Source organism: Vanessa tameamea, chromosome 31 (genome assembly GCF_037043105.1).
Source record: "Vanessa tameamea isolate UH-Manoa-2023 chromosome 31, ilVanTame1 primary haplotype, whole genome shotgun sequence".
Lineage (NCBI taxonomy): Eukaryota > Metazoa > Arthropoda > Insecta > Lepidoptera > Nymphalidae > Vanessa > Vanessa tameamea.
In genome coordinates this window covers 2,980,405-2,997,117 of record NC_087339.1, presented here as the reverse complement: position 1 = coordinate 2,997,117, position 16,713 = coordinate 2,980,405, and the positions used below count along the sequence as shown (strand labels likewise).

Below are 16,713 nucleotides of genomic sequence, written 5' to 3'. Positions count from 1 at the left end.
CAATTTTTACATATTTCGGCTGTATTGTAAATTAAATACAGTTATTGATTAATATGTCTTTATTAAAAAAAAATCAAAATATATATATTCGAGAAGGCTTTTACGAGCACTTTTGAATCGTCATTTAACAAACTATTTTAAGTGAAGCTACAACCGGTTCGGAATGTAGATTCTACCGAGAAGAACCGGCAAGAAATTCAGTTAAATACTTATATTCAATTTAATTTTACTTCCAAAGTTCCGACAACATCGATGTTCGAATGTAAGTTTTTAAAATCCATAGTGAATATCATAGACTAATCAAGCTCTCGCCCAATGATATCGCGTCAATTCAAGGTCAAAATTGTTTATTTACCTTTTATGGTTGGAATTGATTAAAGATATTGTTATAATTTATTTGAAATATATTCATTTGTGATTTAATTGTTGATGTTTCGAATTTATTTAAAACAATGATAAATTAATTTAATTCATATGACTATTATCAATGTAATTTGTATTTTGTTTTATTAGTACAAATATTTCAATCTTAATGTAACGTTGTAGGGATTATCTGCTTGATGTTTGTAGTAATTTTAGTCTGTAGTTACTTTGAAAATAAATGTTATCGAATATTTTGTATTTTTTTTTTTTAATTTCAACCCTTTAACGGATTTATTTGAGAATTTTGTGAAGATGGCGATGGCGTTTAGTTAAACAATGACGTGTTCGAATTTCAAATCAGTTGAAAACGTTATTCTAGTTTTTCATATTTTTATGTAATGCGGGTTCTATACATGATGAGTACTCGTGAATTATTTTTGACATTTACGTCCTTTTTTTTATAAAAAAAAATTAGTATTTACGTATTAACACTGTAGAAAAAAACATGCCCAACATGGGTAGTATTTGTCTAGTCATTGCATACGTTTGGAAATGCCAATGAACCGACAACGCCAAATTTTCGATATTACGTGGCGGCTTTTTTGGTCGACAATTTAAAGTTAAGCTTTTCTTCTTTTGGATATATTTTTGGTAATATCCAAAATTTCGGTTCCTCGGTTCATTTGCATTTCTCGCCAGTTTTTCCCGACGTAATGACTGGACTATTGAGTCTGTTCAGACCGATTAATAGACTCACTAGGTAACCTAAATGATTCTCTCGAGAATAACTTAGCAAAGACTCAAGAAGCCAACCACAGCGCTACTGGCAGCGATGGATTTACACTAGATGCATTCTGTTTGGCAATAAATTTTAAAGGGCGGCAACACTAATGCGGCATTACTAATAAAAGATAAAAATCTGCGTTATCGTAAATTCTTATCTTTGAAAATAAATAATAATTTAAAAAAAAAATTTACAATGACTAAATCATTTTATTTACTTAGTTTAGTAGGCGACCAGTTCACAGCTTTGACAGTATTTACATTACATTAGCAGCCTGTAAATTTCCCACTGCTGGGCTAAGGCCTCCTCTCCCTTGAGGAGAAGGTTTGGAGCATATTCCACCACGCTGCTCCAATGCGGGTTGGTTGAATACACATGTGGCTGAATTTCGTTGTAATTAGACACACGCAGGTTTCCTCACGATGTTTTCCTTCACCGCCGAGCACGAGATGAATTATAAACACAAATTAAGCACATGAAAATTCAGTGGTGCCAACCTGGGTTTGAACCCGAAATCATCGGTTAAGACGCACGCGTTCTAACCACTGGGCCATCTCGGCTCTTCTTGACAGTATATCTAGACTTAAATAACCAATGATCTTCATTTTATTATTTAATATTGTGAGACAACCCCACCGATTACGTTCTGATCAGAGGTGCGTTCTCTTCAAATCGGAGACATCCTACACTACGTCACCCCGGTGACGCTGTGAAGTCGAGTAGGGCAACAGCAAATAACACATAGACCCAAAAAAAATAAAAATCATTTTACCAACAAAATAGGCGCGAACAACTGAAAAATAACTTTCCAGATTTTCATGCTGCAATAATTATAATTTAGTTAGTTCATTATTTAAAGAAATATTTTAAATTTTAGCCAAAAATAAAGAATTCAACCGTTGAAAAAACAGAAACACGAAATAATACCTAATGCTACGTCTGTCTTGTTTATTGTGAGACTACGAAGTCATCCCTGAATAAATTTTTCGAATTACAACTGGAAAGAGAATCGTTAAAGTAAAAAAATAATTTTATATATACCTAATATTTTTTAATTTAAATATTGAATAAACGTTGGTCGAATTTTTTTTTTTGTTTTAAATTTCGTTTCATTGTTCGAAATAAATAAGAAAAAGTAAAAGTCCAAAAATGATATGTTGGTTCTAACTAAAGAGTTACATTTATTTAATTTAAAAAAAAAACCGACCATAAATTTTTGGTTAAACAATGATCAGTTAAAATATCAAAACAAATACATCATAAGCCCCGCTTAACTTAACTCTTAAACAAATAAAATTTGAGTTCAATTTCTTTTTTCGCAATTTATCATTTATTTTAATAAAATTCACATTATGAGATATTGTAAAAATTAGACTTTACACTTTTTAGACGGGAAAATCGGTAAATAAATGGACTAAGACCGCTTTAGTTACAGCCATAGACGAAAAAGAGAGATGTGTAGTCAGACACCTGATTGAAACGAAATTGCTTTAACTATATATTATGTATTAAATATTTTTTATAATTAAAACAGACAATAAAATAAATTAACAACGTAAATGACAAGAAATAAAATTTGTTTTATTAATAATAATTCTTTTAGAGCAAAAGGTAGTCTGAAGAGGACTCGACACTGAGTTAAATCCTTAAATAATTTCTGCCAACTCACTAAGCTAAGCCGCGTAAAAGAACTTCGTTCCAAAATTAATATCCAACCGCTTAGGTTAACTCACTCTGTTCTATAACAATTAAAACTATCAAATTGACATTCAATTTGACAACCACAAAAACGAATTGAGGTTAAAATTAGCGGGAAAATGGCTGAATAGGTAGACTGAGATCGCGACACAGACAGCCATAGAAAAATAATATCGGGAAAATGTCAAATAAGACAAATAACACAAGTTGGAAGGTATATATTTATTTATTGGAGTCTTGAAGAGTTAGCAGCGGCGTGGTCTCGGTGATCCCTCCAGTGTCGTTCAACGAACTTCCGTATGTAATTGTATGGCTTCGATTCTGGCTCGCCTAATACGTTTTCAACCTGAAATCATAAATAACAATACCTTTTTTTTTAAAAGAAACTGGCTTCACTTTCGATTCCACAAAAATACAACAAAGGTACTATATTATACAACTTTCAGATTAAAGAACCTAAAAAAAAAAAAAAAAGTTTTGCCGGCTTTGAAAATTAAAATTCTCTACTATAAAATGCATATATTATACATATAAACCTCTTCAATCACTCTGTTTATTGATGAAAACAGCATTAAAATCCATTGCGTAGTTTAAAAGATCTGAGCGGACAGACTACTGGAAGCGACTTTGTTTATGTGTCCAAATCGGCTATTTGATGATAAGTCGCTACTAATCAGACTTCTATGATAGATGTTGTCTCTGTGCCTGTAGCTATACTGGCTCACTCACACCTCAAACCGGAACACAACAATACTGTCATATTGATATCCTCTGGTAGAATATGAGTGCTCACTCATACGCTAAAAACAAACAAGTATTTTCCTTTCAATTGAACTATCAAGTTTTTTGCAGAGTTTACCGATCTTGGTTTACAAAAGTATCACTGACTTTTAAAATGTACCTACTGGCCCAATTTGAAATAATTTTATTTAAATTTTTAGGACAAAATCCAGTCTATCCATAACAAAATCCTGATTTGTTATTTCAGGACAAACAAACGATGATCAGCCAATCAGAAACATTGCATAGTTCTCTTCATATTAATGTACAGTCCGAGTAAGAAGACCTTCGTCAGTTTTCGAATTCATTCCTTTATCAAGTCGTAAACTCTTAGTACCTTTCGAAACTAAAGCATTAAAAAGAAAACTGCACATAAAATTAAACTGACATAGTTTGATAACTAGGTTCAAAATACATTGCGACGCAATATGTCAAACTCAATCGGTAAAGCAGATTATCGCTCATACTGAGCACACGAAAATAGACCTTAAGGTGACGAACATTTTCTTACCCCGACTGTACTTTGTTTACACATTCTCTAAATGTTTGCTTGTATTAGGGGAGGCGAAGAGGGGACTTTTGCAGTGGCTCGAGCGTGTCAGATAAACACATAGAATCCTTGTACCCTTTAATATACTTTTATAAAGTATGAACCCTTAGTATGGGGGCGTGTTGAGGAGAGCCCGTCAGATTAGTAAAAAAAAAATCGATCCTCTGAAAAACGCGAGCGCGTCAGATTAAGTAATGACAGATTAATTACATTTAGAAATGTGTATATTTCAATAATCTGACGATTTGGGCGTGACGTTAAGAAATTAGCGAGCTCTGAAGTTGCAAAAAAAAAATGTCATCTCGAAATACACGAGCGCGCTTCTAATTTTTTTTTAAATCGAAGGACACGCCTTAGGAAACGTAGAGATATAATAATCTGACGGTTTCCATGGGGCGTTTTTGCGTTTGGTAGACGCTCGACACTTTCGCGTGTTTGTGGCGTTTTGTCTACTTAAAGTGATTAGTCTTACATCCATTATAATCATGATTGACGTAAGCATAACGTCTGCTTTTTGTAAAAAAAAAAAAACTGGTGAAAAAATCAAAAAAATCATCTCCAGAAACGTTAAAAAAGTGTATTCATATTTTGGAGTATCGAAAAGTGAAGCCTACTGTAAGAAAATCGAGCAACAAATTGCCAACTTGGTTCCTTGGAAAACAACTACCTGAAGCCTATGAAGGTATTGTCATAAGACCTGACATTTTAGGAGATACTCCTGATTTGGGTACGTTTTATTTCATATATTACACTATCATAACATAAACATAACATAATGATCATAACCACTCTTGGTTACAGAACCCCGAGATGACGAGGATGTCCAGGAAATTGAAGAAGTGGTATCAATCAACCCTCGAAGATGAATCAGCCGGTGAAGATGAGAATTAACATTTGCATTCGTATATTCTATACGGGTCTCTATTTGATTTTTTTTATTAATAAATTATACCTTTTTATATATGAATGCGCAAACCTTGTTTATAGACTTCCTTTAAATCGGTCAAAATAATAATAATCCTTCATATAATTGTCAGATTATTATTCAGGGAGACTATCATATCAATATGAACCCCCTGCATAAAAATTTGACGCGACCGAGTATCCCAGGATCACGTTTTTTTTTACAGAAAAAAAAAAAAGAATCCTATGGGCCGCATCCAGATCGTCAGAAATTTTAATACGACACCTTTGAGGGTTCAATATTACATATACTATGAATTTCTGACACGGTCGAGAAACTTTTTTTTTTTTTTTTCAACCGCTTGTTAAAGGCAACCTCCTCGACTTAATCGTCAGATTAACATATCGTGGTTGTCAGAAATATAAAGCGCGTTTATACTGTTAATGGCGGACGCGCTCGAGGACTTTTATACAAGTGATTTTTTTTACATATTTAACAATGATTACCCGCTCTCCTCCCCCCTAAAATAAAAAAACTTGTAATAAACTTTTTTTCTTTTTAAAACATTAACTTTCGAAGTCAATCGAAGTTTTTGCACTACAGACACATGGCTTCATCCAAAATACTCTTTATTCAAGTAGGCTCATCAAAGCACTTTCGAATCGTCATGTTGCAGTGTTAAATCAAATTTAAAGCTACCAACGGTTCAGAAAGTAGATTCAACCGAGAATGACTGGCAAAAAACACAGTAGTTACCCTTTTCCACCATTTTAACTACAGAGTATCAGTAAACAATCATTATTTTTATATACATCCTGCTTAGAAGTCAATAAATACAAAATCCACACTTTTTTATCTTCAATATAATCTTGTATTGAGTAATATACCTTAAATATCAATGTTCTTTTGATATTTGCTTTAAATTTTTTAATTAGATATCATTCATAATTCACATAATTCTAATTAGTTATTAGATATTATAAAACAAAGATAGCCCTCCGTGTCTGTCTGTCAGAATAGACTCAAAAATTACCAAACTGTTTTTCATATAAATATCACCAATCGACTGAACGTTCATTCATGAGGAAGGTTTAGGGAGTTTATTGTGTTTTTGTATAAATTGACTGATATTTCACAATTATTGTAGAAGCAGTATGAAAAATCATGCAAATTGAGAACTCAATTGCAATCCAGTGACGAGTTCAAAGTCTCTCTACTTCTTTAACACAAGCAGCCTAGCCAACGTTACCTTATAGGGGGGCGTTATTGTTACTTCATTGTACACACGAATGCTCTGTCCAGACCACGAGACATCTTCTATAACTCTGGCGATAGCGAGGAACAGTCTCTGCCCCTCTGGATCTAGACAGGCTTGTAATGCTGAAACCTGGAAAAAACACATAACATATACCTGATTAATACTATCATGGCAGAGTCAATAGTTCATAAAACTACTACATAACATACTTTTTTAATAAAATAAATATTTTATATGATCCTTACATAACCAAAGGGCCAACAGAATTTTGCCTGTAGTTACAATGGCTCACCATTCAAACCGAAACACAACAATCATAACTATTTAAGTATTGCCATTTGGCAGTCACACATCTATTGAGTGGGTGGTACCTACCCAGGTGGACTTATTTCGTTTAGTGTTATTGAGTATATTATTGTTAACCATATTTATATGTAACAACTGCTTGCAAACCTATTTTAAATGAACAAACAAAGACTAAATACCAATAACAAATTTAATTATTGTGTAAGTCCTCTGGCTGACATAACTATTCGTTTTCAAACAAGAATATAACATAACCTTTCGTTACTATATTTAGAATGTTCAGGAATAATCAATGTTGTCTGTCAATGTGTTTCAATAATAGTCAGTGGTGTGCAATTGGAGAGGCCTACGTCCAGCAGTGAACGAGTATGGGCTGCTGTTGATGATGAATCAATGTTGTGGATATCTTATTCACTAATTAGAAATATTCTAGGACTATAATGAAAATATGGGAGTGGTTCTGCATCCTTATTGTTCGGTTTGTGGAGTTGTGGAGGATGCCTATCATGTTTTGATGGAGTGTGTCAAGAACGAAACTATAAGACGCCAAATCTTTTGTGATAAGCTTTTTTTTGTAACGTTGGAGAATCTAACAGTATTTTGTCCATACCTGATTCTGTCTCGGCAAAGAAATTGTACAAATTGATTGAAACTGTACAAAGAAGCTGAATTAATATAAATGTTTAATAACAGGGCGACATAGTCGCTTTAGCGAAAAAGCTCTTAAATAAAGAAAAAAAAAATATAATGAAAATATATAAAACTCAGTCAGAGTACAAATTGGTATCTTATAATTTTTAATGCTTTTCTAACAATGTTTATTTATCGAGGCCATTTTAAATATTATATCCCTACAATATGAATATTATTATGAAGTAAAATTTGATTGTTTGCATGTAAGGGATAATCTCCAGAACTAATGATCCACTACTAAAAAATATTTCACTGGTCGAAAGCTACATTATGTCTAATAAAGTGCTGTCAAATAATTCACTGCGAAATAGGCAGACTAATTATTGGCAGTAACAATAAAATTTTCTTAAATAGGTCTTTATGATTAATAAATTGTACTCATGCGAAGTCAGGGCTTGGTCATTAGTTTATAATAAAAAAAATGGTCTAGTTAGTATTAATCAATTTCCAGTCAGTATATGCATATATATTTCACTATATTTGATTGACTCAAATGTAGTTTAAATGTACTAGCATTACATAACATTAACAGCCTGTAAATTTCCCACAGTAGCCCAGCAGTGCCACCTCTGCCTTTGAGGAGAAGGTTTGGGGCATATTCCACCACGCTGCTCCAAAGCGGGTTGGTGGATACACATGTGGCAGAATTTCATTGAAATAAGATACATGCAGGTTCGCTCACGATGTTTTCCTTCACCACAGCGCAAGAGATAAATTATAAACACAAATTAAACACATGAAAATTGAGTGGTGCTTGCCTAGGTTTGAACCCGTAATCATCGGTTAAGATGCATACATTCTAACGACTGGGCCATCTCGGCTCTTCTAATGTAATGTTAAAAAACAATGTATTGGAAAATAGTGGCTAAAGATTTTCTTGGCAGTTCTTCTTAGTAGTTCACATTCCACAACCGTGATAGTTAATTAATTCAATACCTTAACAAGACAAGTCAAAAGTGTGTATATTAGTATATTTGAATAAAGAATATTATTATTATGCAGGAGATACTGTATGTGTTATTATAGTGATCATGAATATGACAAACAGAGTACTCTTTACCTCATCAATTTTAATCCGTTGGAAAGGCAATCAGAACAGGAGAATTTTAGTATAACAGCATCACGCTACTACTGGAAGTATCTTAACAGATATTCAGCCGAACTTTATTAACAGATAAATCTTTACAATCAAAGTTTATAATCAAGCAAATCTCTTAACAGATTAAGCCAATTTCATTGGACGTACAACCAAGATGTGTAGTTTCAGCTAGCCGAGACCATTGAGGCAATTTTGATGCCTCAGAAACAGTATATGATTAAAATTATTAGGATGACTTTTATATATTAAGGGTTTTGTATTTAACTATATAATAGTGTAGTAACTCTACTGATATTAATGCAAAGCCTATTTTATGAACTATGAGAAAATAGAGTTGAATATATTATTTTATAAAAAATTAATAGTATGTACAAAAGCAGTATTGCCTCTGATTGTAAGAGTGATATCCAGACAACTTTTGGATGTGGAATGTGTGATCAAGAAGTAAAGAGGTATACAGTTCTAAAAATTATGGTCTAGTGCAAAATATAGTGTTTTTTTTATGATTGATATCTTAGTTCATACAGACCAAGCACAATTATTGGTTCCTTTGGTTAATCTATACTAATATTATAAATGCGAAGTAACTCTGTCTGTCTGTTGCTCTTTCACAGCCACACCACTGAACCGAATTTGATGAGATTTGATATAAAGCAAGCTTGAACTCCAAGGAAAGACATAGGCTTTTTATGCATACAGTTGGCAACCAACGCCTAAAAAGCGAGCAAAGCCGCGGGCGACAACTAGTAATAAATATAAACGTTACTCACTAATCTCCTCTTGTTTTCTATGGAGTTTCTAACTCTCGTGTTGAGTCTGTGCAAATTTAAAGACTGTGGTGGTTCCGGGACAGTTGTCACTTCTTTTTTGATCTGGACGTCGCTAACCAGCGACAGGTTGACGATATTAACGTCGTGGCGTTTAGGATTTCCACTAGATGAGGGACATTTCAAAATTAACATTTTAGTCTGAGGATCGAAAGCTAATACTTCGCCTTCAATATCTTCATTATAACATGTTCGAGTAGCGACTATGCTGCCGATAGTGAAACAGTCAGATACGACTGTGGACATTTTGTTTTGATAATTTGATGTTTTGTTAATAATTAGCGCGATTTTAATGTTTTGTTGCAAGTCGATCCGCCATGAATTTTTGATTGACAATTGTAAATGTGACTACAGATTATGACATTTTAGAGGATTGCGTTTAGTTTTTGCATGGCCTCTTTGCTTTCACTTTTATATTTAATTATAACGTAATTTAAAAATAAATATAAGAATCGACCAAATAGGATTACTATAATAATACTAATAAAAAATACAAAAGAATTCTAATAAGTATTATATACTTTTTAATAAAAAAAAAAATTCGTAAATGAAACAAAAAATTAAGCTACATTTTGGTAATTCTGAAAATTAAATGATTTTAGAAAATTAAATTTTAACAACTGTAAATATGTTTTTTCTGTTATCTGTAGCTGTCCGAGCAACACCGGGTAATACCTTTACATTCAACTATTTAATCAGGGAACTTTGGAGTTGAAATTGGTTTCATATTTTGTTTGCAATGTAACACGATTCGGAATACTTTTATTTCTAGTTTTCTTAGGTACATTAAGAATTTGTAAAAAGTTATAATTATTTTGTTATGTACCTTATTTTTCAACGAGTTACAACATATAATTTAAAAATATTAGAAGCTTTAATGTTCACCCACTTTTTGGTTGACATACATTGTCTAATCACATCAACGGCGTTTATCATTAAACAAACAAACCAATGAAAAATGTATGTTATTTTAGGTAATAGACATGGACGACCTACTAAAATGAGAACGCATTGCATGTGAGAATCTAATATATTCGTTCACCGTCAACTAAGACGCTGAACATATATGTTTTATTAACTCAGTGATTTTCATCTCAACATTTTAAGTAAATTTCATTCATTTGATACGATAAGTATTAAAATAAAATCGACATAGCTTATTAGCAGCCTAGTTAAATGTATCACTATACAGTCTAACTATGCTGCTTTTGCGTTGGGGTATGATAGGCAAAGGGGTAATATCGTTCCGATTGATCTTCCATCTGTTGGAACAAAACAAAAACTTTCCATAAATACACTCAATTATTTATTCACTCAAAACTGATACGAAAATAGTTCTTTCCTCGATCCTTCCATCCTCACGATTAAAGTAAGAATATAGAATACCATTTATATGCTCATTCATAGTACTTAAAGTTTACAAGCCCCTCCCACTGTAACAACATCCGGTTTTGATCTATTTTAAAATACAAATTAGTTTAGTCAAAACCGGATGTAGACAATAATATTCAAATTAAATAATCTTGATTTTTATTTTCAAGTAATATATTCTTTATCCAAGTAACGCGTTACGTAACGAAGCGTTTTACCCTCCCATAACAAGTTATCACTTCAATAACAACAACACTAATATTCTTTATTTATTGTATCATCGAAGAACCTGCCGTTTATTTTTAGTTTTATTTCACTTTTCGTGACTTTCGTGACGTCAACTTTGTCGCTGTCACTGTCATATTTAAAGGCGCCATCTTGGTTTTCTTCTTCGGAATCGTCTTCCGGGTGAAATGGGTTGTAGTAGGCTCTTGAAAGTTTCGATTTTGTACTAATTAAGCCGAATGTCTGAGTCATAACAATGGAGACTGTAAAATAATACAATCTTATTAATAAACATTGTTTAGTGAAATAGTACTCTTTACATCATTGATTTGAAATCAAATTCGAAAGAAAAATACGCCATTGCTTTTTTATGATGTAGGTAGGTGTACGGATAAATGGGCCACCTGATGGTAAATAGTCACTACCGCCCAAAAGCAATGCACTTCTTGAGTTCTAACTTTCTAAACTATATATTTTTTATCACAAGGCAGTTTTGTTAATAGTAACCATGTTTTTTTCGTGTATTACGCGGTTACGCTGATTTATTAATGGTGTCAGCTACTTGGACAGGGAACCTTGTTGGTCTCACCGATGATCCAAGACTTGACCATCGCGTAGCGCCCGTGTCTCTTGCATTTTTTTAAGACGCAGGTTGGCGGACGAGCAAATGGCCCCCTTGATGCTATATGGCCGCCAACTGTAGACGATGACGGTGTAAGAAATATTAACCATTCCTTACATCGCCAATGCGCCACCAACCTTGGGAACTAAGATGTTACTTCGCTTGTGCCTGTAGTTACACTGGCGGAACACAAAAATACTGAGTACTGCTGTTTGCCGGTAAAATATCTGATGACAGCGTGGTACCTAATCTGACGGGCTTGCTCAAAGCCTTACCTCAAAATGTAAAATCTTTCAAAAATCTTGCATCCCCTGCACCCTGGACTAAAATGATCCTAATTACAAGTCGTGTTTTCCGCCCAACGGCATTTAACAAGGTAACTGACAGACTCGGGACTGTTTCTAATATTTTCTCGACATACAAAACACAATAACTAATAAATAGTCGACCTTATTTTATCCCAGGCCCATGGATACTGAAGTTATTAAAACCATCCACTTTTTTACACTGTCGAAACCTTCAGAAAGGTACCCTTGGGGGAAACCGGGTTATGTGAGATTCCTACCAATAGACCAAAGAGGCAGTTTTTATAAAACGGCATTAGAAAATTCATACTTACATACAAATGTCAGTTTTATCATTTTATTTCTACTTTCATTCACCATAAACGAATATTATTGCTTTTTATGGTCAGTGAATTTTTAAATTAGCATATCGATATAGGAATTATCGATCCGTCGTTCTGTTATTGGTTAATTCACTATTTATTTAAATTTAGTAACAATTAATGATTTCCATGTTTTGAATCAGATTTGATGAATTGTATCGTCAAAATAATTTAGACGATTCATTCATTTTGGCGGACAAGAAGGTTTCGTGGTTGATGAAATCCCTGAATCAACTTAATCAACCGAAGTACCTTGGATTTGTTAATTTCATAAAATTATTAGAATTTGTCTTGAAGATTTGTGACGCAAAAGATATAGGAATATCTCTTAGAGACGTACCAAGAACCGTTTGTAGGAACGATACTCACCAGAGTGATATGCCGTCCTTCGACATTCTCATGGGAGACTAGACAACTAAACAGGACATATTTTAGTGCACCAGTGCGTGCGTAAGCAATGAGATACTCCATTATCCGGGGGGACGGCAATTCTTAAACCGACAAGACAAGTGTTTTTAGAGGAAGTTGTCAGCTTCCATACTCCGAGCTTAGTATCAGCCAGAAAAATCAGATAACTTTTTATCAGATCGACGTGGGAGTTTTCACCCAGGACCTGTTGATCTGTGGGATTATCTTTGCACTAGACCAGCAAGTCGTTAGTCGCCATAGAATACCACCATAAATTTAGTTGTTTTTAACAACACATAGCCTTAATCAAACTTTGTGATCGCACCAAAAACAGTTACAGAACGCAATTTGAATAAAACCTATAAAGTTTGAATGAAACGAAATATATAATACATAAATAGAAACAGAAATAAAAATGTTGTCGTAGAGGAAATACCGATATTAAGTCGACCTAAAATAACATTTGAATGGGCTTTGAAAAAATATTTTATATTACCTGTGAGTAGATTGTTATTGTAAACTCAAAATATATTTATTATTAAAAAAAAAAAAATTACGTATCGTGGGACTAATATTTACTGATACTACAACAGAGTCCAAGACATAACTCTAACATAGCCTTCAGGCGTCTAATCAGTGACAATGCTATATACTAATATTCCTAACAGTATCAAATTATAAGGCAACAAATCTCAATCCTCCTAAATTCAAACCTCGGCTCGGGCAAGCAAAAAGGGACGTTAATACATTTCCCAGTATTAGTCAAGCATTGTAACATTCTCGTGCTTCGGATACCACGTTAAGCCGGAGATTGAACACGTGCATCAATCCATAACACATCATCTGGATCTAACTGACATTTAAAATGATGGACAATTTTATACAAACTACTATGCTAGCTGGGCCACTCACAAAAGCTGGTTGTGGCACTACACTAAAGAGTTTACCGATCATTACACCTGCCCCGCCCCGAATTCATCATCATCATCATGATCAGCGTGTATTAGTTGACTGCTGGACATCAGCCTCCCCTAAGCGCACTACTGAGACCGATCATCTGCCTTTCTCATCTACGTTCTACCAGCCACCTTCCGTACATCATCGCTCCACCGTGCCATAGGACGTCCTACACTATTGATTCTTCGACAGTTGTGACCGGCCCACTGACACTTCAGCTGGCTTATCCCCTGAGCTATGTCGACCACCTTCGTGTTCACAAGGGTGAAATTTACTAACAAAAATTATATAATATCAATACGATTTGTAGCTAATCAGAAATCAGAAATTATGTAGCTGTACCATTGAAATTATCTTTAGATTTGGATGATTAGTTCCGGGGTAATCCCTTCATACGAACAGACAAATTTCACCTCTTTAAAATATTAGATTAACATATTTAACTAACTGAAAAGTAGCTTAATTTTTTTTTACAATTCCAGCGATCTTAAATTTATTATACAATGGTACCCATCCAAGACGATTTTTTCCGCAAAAGAGCAAAGACAATACAACGGCTACAGTGAACCACAGACAAAAAAATATAGCCGCTTCAAAAAGTCGACCAAATAAAAAGGTTAACATCAAAAAACTCATAGATAAAGTATCGAAGTCTAGGGTCTTTGATGAACTGACGAACGTACTGACTGATAGAATTCTAAGGAGTATTTTGGATAATAACACAAAAGACAGTATAGAAGTGACATTTGAAGAAGATGCTTCCACCGAACAGATTGAAGTTGTCATTGATTCGACAGATAAAATATTAATACCACAGATAGTTAATGGAAAAGTTTTCGTATAATTTTTTTTTTATAAAAATGTTTTCTTTGTTTTATTTCAACTATATATCCCCTTCATTTATACTTACTTACTTACTTACATACTTTTTTTCAATTCATAATGACGATTACTCCAGCTGTCAACCAATGATACCGCGTCAGTTCGACGTAAGTCTTGTTTATTTGGACTTTTGTCTTGTTGTGGTCGAAATAAAATATATCTACATAGATATACATAAATATAGTCTAAGGTTTTAATATATACATATTTTTTTTATAACAATAGGATGATTTTTTGTGGTTAAAAGATCAAAGCAAATTATTAAATAAATTGGGACATCAAATTGTATTTAAATTGTCAAATAAATTTAATATTTACACTATAATCCAACCATAAGAGGAGTAAAACCAAATAAACAACACTTGACAGGAATTTGACGCGATATTATTGGTGGAGACCTTGATTAATCTATGATATTCACTTATTTGCAAAAAAAATGGCATTTTGAACGTCAACGAAACTTATCGGATTTTTGGAAGTATAATTAAAATGCATATAAGTAGTTAAATTTTATAGTGTTCTTTAATAAATAAAGGTATATTAAACATAAACTTTTAGTAAGTTATTAGCAAATCGCATGAAATACGTGAATCTAAGGTTTGTTTATCTTCGTTCCTACTTCAATTGGAATAGACTATACTAATCACTTCATACTTATCGAGTTCAGTGCTACCAACTGTTAAACAAAATAATATTAATACAGTTAAGATTACGGTTGTATGTTGATTATAAATAAAATTAATTTTAAGGTAAAATTATCTTTTTATAAAAATACATTTAGTTTTTATTATTTGTATAATTTATAAATTAATATAAATTACCTACAGTTAATAAGCGTTCGATTATTTTGTAAACGCAAATAGAACCGCTGCTTAACTATTGGACTTCTGACTTGAAGGCAGGCGGACGAGCAAATAGGCCACAGGCCACCTGGTATTAAGTGGTCACCACCGACAGCCCATAGACAATGGCGCTATAAGAAATATAACCCATTCCTCACACCGCCAATGCGCCACCAACCTTGGAAACTAAGATGTCCCTTGTGCCTGTAGTTACACTGGCTCACTCACCCTTCAAACCAGAACACAACAATACTAGGTCAGTACCTAGTATACAACAGTACTAGTAAACAACAGTTTGTTTAGCAATAGAATATCTGATGAGTGAGTGGTACCTACACAGACGGGCTAGCACAAAGTCCTACCATCAAGTATTTCTTTACTTTACCAATTTCATTCAACTTTTTTATTATTTTGCAATTGCTGAAGGTTCTTACGGAATGATAAGTGCCTAGATAATCTTATTTTTTAATTTAAATATGAAAGCCGATAAACACAAGATCCGATTGACTTGATATTTAAAACGGTTACTCCGTCGATGTAGACATTTTCTAACGATTTTTGGAAATTTCAACCACAAGGTGTCGAAATGGGATGGGGGGGGAGCTATCTATGAATTTTACCCTTACGAGAGGCTAGTATTAGATAAATAGACGTACTTTAAAGAAATATGTATTTATTTATGTATTATCTATCGAAGCTGCATCTTGGATCATCTGAAAAGCGAAATAATAATTAAATAGTAAAAAGTTAAACGTATATACATAGATTTTCGCTAACAACAAATATACTAATATTATAAATATGGAAGTAACTCTGTCTGTTACCTCTTCACGTTTAAACTGCTGAACGGATTTTGATGAATTTTGGTTCGGAGATAGTTGGAGTTCCGGGAAAGGACATCGGCTACTTTTTTAATTTACCCCTCTAGGGTGTAAAATTGGGATTAGGGTTATTGTGTTTTACAAATTTCGAGCGAGTAGAGCCGCAGTTTCAAGAACTAAATAACAAAAAAATGATTACCTAATTTTCCTTTGTCTCGGCAATGTATAAATTTGAGTACGTTATCTTGATCCCCTGGCTCAGATATTCTACCCTGAGCTCCAGGTAAGTCGGTTAAGAATGGCGCCGATTGCATACAGGGTTGTCTACTTATCAGTTCCAAATCTGAAATTATATAGAACCATGGAGCAGTACGTCGTTACGCCGTAAAAAACAAGCGAAAGCCACGATATATGCCGTCATTGTTTGAAACAAGGAATAATTCTGACAACAATTGTTTTATTTGGAACAAGATCTAAGAAAATTATCTTAAGACATTTTAACATTAGACAAAAATGTCGATACACAGAGTTGCGGTGTTCTTTTTATTTAATTCGACAGTTATTTTTAACTTGGCCTATTAAAAAATTTATAGCTAATGTCGAACAAGCATTGATAAATAAGGCATATTAATACAAGATTATATATATTTGTCGTC

General features: G+C 33.4%; 1 protein-coding gene across 1 annotated transcript; it reads right to left on the bottom strand.

Annotated features, from left to right (window-relative positions):
• Positions 1–3,048: 3,048 nt before the first annotated feature.
• Positions 3,049–9,616, bottom strand: LOC113391396 (protein LSM12-like). The gene is made up of 3 exons (XM_026627356.2): positions 9,206–9,616; positions 6,329–6,466; positions 3,049–3,191 (listed from the first exon to the last, which is right to left on the bottom strand). Exons 1-3 carry the CDS (start codon positions 9,506–9,508, stop codon positions 3,072–3,074), a joined length of 561 nt encoding a protein of 186 aa, XP_026483141.1. The 5' UTR covers positions 9,509–9,616; the 3' UTR covers positions 3,049–3,071.
• Between the last annotated feature and the right edge of the window lie 7,097 nt (positions 9,617–16,713).